We start from the raw sequence: 7,051 nt of genomic DNA on the forward strand, positions 1-7,051 counted from the left end.
TACAAGTGCACAGGTCATGTGAGTGATTCCCTCGGAGTGAACACGGTGAATCTGACTGCAGTAGATGTGAAAGATATGTATAAAAGTGATGTTAATTCAGCCAGCGCTCATACCTGTATTTACATCCTGTTTTCGGTCGAAGGCCATAGTAATCGATTGTCGAGTTCACGCACATAGGTTTAGTACCTATGATCATGCGCATGAACTCGACAATCGACTACTGTGGACTGCAGTCAGATTGACCGTGTTCACTCTGAAGGAATCACTCACATGACCTGGGCACTTGTAATGACACATCAAGGATGTTAAGAGGCTAAAAGCAGGTTTAAAACTTGCCCCATTGAAGTCAACAGGGTGCAAATTTTAAAAAGAGGATAACACGGTGTAGGCAACACCGATTTTTGTCGTTGTTCTCTGTACTGACAGCACTCCAAATGTAAAAAAAAATGAGCTCAATGTTAAAATTGACCGGAGTTCTCCTTTAATGTGAAATTGCTAAATCAATTAAACAAATATGAAATCTATTGGGGGTTTGGCGAAACATGATTAACCAGTAGAGGTTTTAGACTGTCGTCTGTATTGTGGTTATGCTCATGTGACTGGAAAACGTCTGGAAAATGTATCGTTTGAATGCGTTTTTAAGCATTGTGGTTTAAAAACAAGTGATTTTAAACCGTTCAAGCGCAATAAGCAGCGAAAGACAACTCATTTGAATATTTGTGTGCACATAAAGCATCTGCTCATACAGCGCACGAGTACTGAACTCAGTGTCTAGAGTTTACTGGGCTTGAACAGTTAAGTACACACACTTGTACGTCAAAACACCCGTCTTTGTGAGTATCCTCATAAACACAGTCATTTATGTCTTCGGTGACGGTAAATGGTTGAGAAGGAAAGCACATGTACATCAGTATATTAGATCAGTGCATTCGCTCTTAAAGTGACAGGTGCCTAATAAACCTGCTTTGTTCTATTGTAGTTTTTTATTTCTAGTGTTTATTTCTAAGTTTTTCAGGTTGGTCTATTTTATTTTTGTATCTTTGTTCTATTGTAGTTATTTTTTTAACTTATGTTATTTAGGCTAGTATTAGTTTTTTATGTGATTTTGACATTTAAATTTTATTTTAAGCAAAAATAACTATATTGTGATTTATATCATTATCATGATGTAAGATTTTGGTCATATCACCCACCCCTAAAATCTATAGACATTAATCTAAGGCATCAAATAAATTAATAAAAAATAACAAATTACTTAAAAAACAATTGTTTATTGTACTTAATTCTAATTTGTCCGTTTAATATTATTTATATACTATTCTAGATTTGATTCATATTTTTCATTTTTTTTTTTTTTTTTTAAGTTTTAGTAATTTTGTTGTCATTTTAAAAATTCTCTTTAGCTTTAATTTACTTTTATTTAAGTTTTAGTACTTCAACTTATTTTATAATAAGGCAACATTTTTGTTTAACAAGTTTTTCAACTAATATTTTTATTTCAGCTTTATTTCAATTAACTGTGCAATAATCTACAGAGTGACGAAGTGACCAGCCTTAGTCTGTTTTTCAAAGCCTTCATGAATTTGAACCCTTTAAGTTCAGATCTATGCTGTGAGAGTTCGCAGGTTAAACTGAAAATACTTTACTAAGGCTACGTCCACATTAATCCGGATACATTTGAAAACGGTGTTTTCATTTAAAAACGCTCTCCGTCCACACTGGCATTTTCAAACGTTTTCCACAATTTTCTCATCCACACTGAAACGTTGTAAAACGCTAAATTCACCTTATTACGCATGCGTAAACCCTCTCAAAAGCTCACTGAGATGATACAGACCGAAAAAATAAAAATAAAGTTATCGCGCAAATCTTCTGGCAGGATGCGTCCAGGTCGCACTCACTCACCATGATATGTTTGGTCTAAAACGCTAAAACTGCTTTTATGTATTTCCGCAGGACAGCAAATGCGAGTTTATTTTCTGTCATATTTGCAGCACTGTGATATGAAGAGTGTGCAAAGTAACATCTTTTATAACACATTTGATTAGTGTTATCAATATAAGCAACTGTGTAAAAAACAGGCACAATACCGGTATAAACATGAATATCTATGGGTTCAATATGCGTCACATGACTAAACTTGCATCATCGTTTTTAAATACCTCCGTTTTCACAGTCCACACTACAACATGAAAACAGCGTTTTCACATTTATCCACTTTGGAGAGCGTTTTCATTTTCATTAATAAAAACACAAATCTCTGTGTGGACGAAAGGCCAAACCGGAGAGAAAAAGATGCGTTTTCAAACCAAAACGTATTAGTGTGGACAAGGCCTAGATTTAGCAACTATTACTGTAGAAATGAAAGTTAAATTGACCGTTGATTTGTTGCACCTGTCTCCAGGTGGGCTTCATCGACTACATCGTGCACCCGCTGTGGGAGACGTGGGCCGACCTCGTGCACCCCGACGCTCAGGACATCCTGGACACGCTAGAGGACAACCGAGAGTGGTACCAGAGCACCATTCCCCAAAGCCCATCGCCCGCTCCCGACCAGCCCGAGGACAGCAGCCGATCCGGGACGGAGAAGTTCCAGTTCGAGCTGACGCTGGAGGAGGACGGAGAGTCCGACACGGAGAAGGACAGCGGGAGCCAGGCCGAGGAAGAGGAGGAGGAGGAGGAGGAAGAGGAGGACGACAGCTGTAGTGACTCCAAAACTCTCATCACACAGGACTCAGAATCCACAGAGATTCAAGAGGCGGAGGAGGGGATTTCGGAGGAGGTTTCCACTGAACCCAGTATGGTGGAGGAAGAGGAGGACGAGGAAGATGAGGAGGAGGAGCCGACAGACACGTAGCTAATATTTAATAATTGACAATGAAATTGAGTTCCAAAGCGCACGTTGCACTCCGAGACCTCGACTCCTCTCCACGAGCTGCCTGGAGACCAGAGGACACTAAGACTTCGGTAGGTTGTCGTTTTATTTGCACTCAGGAATAACATTTTAGTCCTCTGTCTTTTTCGAGCTTGGTTTTGTTTACTTCGCCCCCTCCTCCTCCTCCTCCTCCTCCTCCTCCTCCTCCTCCTCCTCCGGGATTCGACACAAAGCAATCGGAGGAGACGCCAGCGGGGATCCACGCGGGAACACGTTTCCTTGGATTTCAAAGAGACCTTATTTTCTACGTTTTAAGTCTTCCTAAACTTTGACTGAGACAAAATTTCACAAACGACAAAAAAGAAAAAAAAAAGAAAAGAAAAAGCAGCTCAGCGCTGTCACGGCCTCTTCGATGATTTTGTACGGTATACATACAGATTTTTACATGGTTACTTTTAATATCAAAGCAGCAGCTGTTGCGTTTTCACTGAAACTTGACGCGAAGGGTAACTTGCAAGTACGCAACGTGGGTCGTGCGTTCGCCACCATACACACTCATATCACTGCTGTCACACACACTCCTCTCAGAAGCTCAAACACTTTACCTCCTGTCAATCACCTGCAGATGCTTCATGCTCATGAACTCTTTCTGATCGATTGCCGTCTTGTTCCCGAGTTCTTTCAGCACTTGAAGCCTGGATTATAAACATATTAACGCATTTATAATATTTATCTAAATTCACTGAAACACATCAGTATGTGTATATATAATATATATATATTAGTGTTATCAAATCGATTAATCACATCTAACATAAGTTTGTGTTTATATAATATGTGTGTGTGTGTATATATATATATACAGTATACTGTATATATATGTGTGTCTGTGTGTGTATGTATATATATATATATATATATATATGCTTACATATGTGCTTTATGTATGCATAAAGCATTTACACACATATACACACAACCACACCCACATATATATATGTGTGTGTGTGTGTGTGTGTTAATATTTCAATTTAAATCTATTTTTATGGATTATATATATATATATATAAATGTGTATAATACAGGCACACATTAACATATTTTTTTAAATTGTGCCTTTAAGTTTAATTACATATACACACACACACACACACACACACACACACACACACACATACATATATATATATATATATATATATATATATATATATATATATATATATATATATAAAATATTCATATACATCACAGGCACCGAGTAAAGTGTTACGAACCTTCGTTTAGGAACTTTATCGTTGTCTTCAGTCTTTAATCACCAAGCGAAGGCTTTTCTGGCTTTAATGCAGTTCGGTCTCATAACTCCAGCTCAAGATAAATGACAACATCCTGTATCAGACGTCAAACCTGAAACCTCTCAAGGCATTTATTTGAGGCACTTCTGCTGTAAGGACATCTGTGGTGTGTGTGTGTGTGTGTGTGTGTGTGTGTGTGTGTGTGTGACATTTCTTTTGCCTTTTCTTGCTTTTATTTGCAGGATCTCACATGCGTGAAGCTCAAACACCACGTCATGTACGTCACACGTGAATACTCCATCAGAGTATCTGTTGATGTTCGATGCCTTTCGCCGGGACTCGCCTCTCCACATCCTCTCATTAGATCGGAGATCTTCTCTTAGGGCTAGATGCAGTTTAGCGTCAAAATCCGCGTTTTCATTTCATGCCAAAACTTCCCTCTCCCGCACATGCGGACATGCACTATATATGCGGCACGTGGCTTTTAACAACGACTTATTTATATCAGTTTATGGTTTTTATTTATTGTTTGGCTTCTGTTTGAAAGCAGTACTGTAGACCATCAACTGTAGCAGAGAGCGTGTGGACTTGCAAGTTACAGGTCTTTGGTCGTGTACATAGAACAAGCCTTTTTAAAGTCTGTATGAAATATAATACGCTCACAGAAACTTGAAACCTGGCTCGAGTAGTACTGATTTTGTTATAAATATTTTTATTTAAGTTTTGTGCCATGATATTCTTTCCTCACCAGATGACCTTACCTGATTATGGATTTTTTTTGTGTTTTGTTATATTTTTTTCGCTGTTTACAACTATGTATTTATTTTGCTGTATATATTGTAATGTTTGTTGTAAATGATGACAGATTCTAAACTTCATCCCTGGATGGAGTTGCTGTATTTGGTAAACTCTTGTTGAGAGAATGTTTATTATTATAGATATTATCCAATGTAAAAAAAAAAAAAAACACAACAAAACAAAAAAACAAAAAAACATAATAATATTCTGTATAAAAATGAGCTGGTTTCTGGAGATCTGGGGAAAACCAAACCGTACGAGACGCGTCGCCACTGGCGTTTGGCCCCAGGGCTGTGCCTTAACTTAAAACATCTCTCTGTGTGTGTGTGTGTGTGTGTGTGTGTGTGTGTGCGTTTGGTCTCTTCACGTGTTTTAGAGTATCAGGGCATCTTATGTGCTGCATTTAGGACGCCTTGGGTTTCTTCTCTTCATTTGTAGGTCCGAAACAGTGGCACACAGCGAATGCAATAGACCCAGGACAGTTTGCTTTGCCCTTGTGATCTTCTACTTTCATGCTGTTCTTTAACTTCGTTCGGGTACCGTCTGCTACCATCATCTCATCCAGCCTTGTAGATGTGCTTGTGCACGAACTGAAAGAGTTTCAGATGTTAAATAAGCATACTTTCTGACACGCATACTGTAGATTTTAGCAGCCCTGGACCAAAGCCAATCGTGGCTATTATTATTATTATTATTACTATTATTGGTATTTTTTTTCAATGTCATTAAAGGGATACTTTAAGATTTGATTCCTAAGTTCTGCTGATTAAAAACCGAAACACTTTTGTCTCTTACAGTCTTTTGCCGGTACTGTAGATCCATCTCCACAAACGGTTTTAACTAAAAAAAAAAAAAAAAAGACAGAAAAAAACTCATTTTATATGCAACGAATGAAATAAAAGCATGGGTTGATTCCACACTTGTGTGTGTGTCGCATGTTTGTGTGTGTGTTGCGGATGTGAAGCTCTTTGGTTAGCTGAAGAACATGATTTGGTTTGGTTGCTCCTCCTAATGAGTCGAACTGAGAGTCTTCTGATGTGGTTCGTCATGTGGCGCGTCCTCTTCCTGCTGCCATCTAGTGGACGCTCTGCAAATGACAACCTCGTGCACCACTGTGATCTTGGCCATTTTAATTAAAGTCCCACTGAATGCGCTTTATTCAATTGTTGACGTCATTTCTACTGAAACAGGAAGAAAGGGGCGGGGCATTTTGAACAGCTCCTCCCCTTTTTTAAATGGCCAATAGCGTTTAGTTGATCGTTTAGAGTTCAGTAAAGCTGCAGTTTCCTCCTAATCTCCTCCATATCGCTTTAAAATATCATTCTGTGCAGAATTCAAATGAGTCCGATTCGAATATGATCTGCTCTGTGTATTGTGTCTCTGGACGATGCGGGTCACGTGACACTAACGTGAAACCCCAGACTTCGCAAACTACACTGTCTGAATCGTTCCCTATCCCCTATATAGTGCACTGTGTGCCGTTCACCATGTGGAAAATAGTAAATGTGCGGACAAGTGATTTCAGCTGGATAGTGTAGGGGGCGGAGCTTCAGATTCTAGCGAGCATTTGATTGGACAGGAAATCTGATGAGAAGCGTGCAGAGTGATGTCATCAAAATCACTGATCCATATTGGCAAAGTAATTTTTGAATGCTCATACCTTATAAATATGAATTTTGCCATTGTTTTGGAGCACACTAGCTTATAGATAACAGGCTCACTTATTCATACCATTTTGATTTCATGGGGACTTGAAAGGTTTCCTCTAATTTTATTGCCAAAAAAAGCTCTTGCATTAAATATACTAGGCATGTGCTATTTTATATAGTAGACGCATATATAATATATATATAAACATTTTAGAATAATAATTATCCTGATGGTAGGGCCAGTGCAGCGAATGCAGATAAATGCATAATATTAGCATATTAAATATCAATAAATAAAACTGACATCATAAGGTATTTTAGAATATTTAATATACATTGTTTTTAATGGTTCTGAAGTATTAAGTAAATAGAGTCTAAAGAAGGCACATTTATGTGTAAAAGAACAACAGCGCCCTGTCGAATATAACTGGAGA

At 38.2% G+C, this 7,051-nt stretch overlaps 1 protein-coding gene across 11 annotated transcripts in view; it reads left to right on the forward strand.

Annotated features, from left to right (window-relative positions):
* Positions 1-3,673, forward strand: part of LOC307152273 (3',5'-cyclic-AMP phosphodiesterase 4D-like) — a 296,084-nt gene extending 292,411 nt beyond the window's left edge. For 4 of the 11 annotated variants that reach the window (XM_079860776.1, XM_079860773.1, XM_079860777.1 and 1 more), the window contains one exon: positions 2,405-3,671. In XM_079860776.1, the coding sequence (XP_079716902.1) occupies positions 2,405-2,857 (453 nt within the window). In that variant the 3' untranslated portion in view covers positions 2,858-3,671. Of the gene's footprint in view, positions 1-2,404 lie in introns of all 11 variants that reach the window. The other 7 variants (XM_079860772.1, XM_079860774.1, XM_079860775.1 and 4 more) reach the window with 4 other exon arrangements.
* The last annotated feature ends 3,378 nt before the right edge of the window (positions 3,674-7,051 follow it).

This window comes from Squalius cephalus (assembly GCF_949319135.1).
Source record: "Squalius cephalus genome assembly, chromosome: 24".
Lineage (NCBI taxonomy): Eukaryota > Metazoa > Chordata > Actinopteri > Cypriniformes > Leuciscidae > Squalius > Squalius cephalus.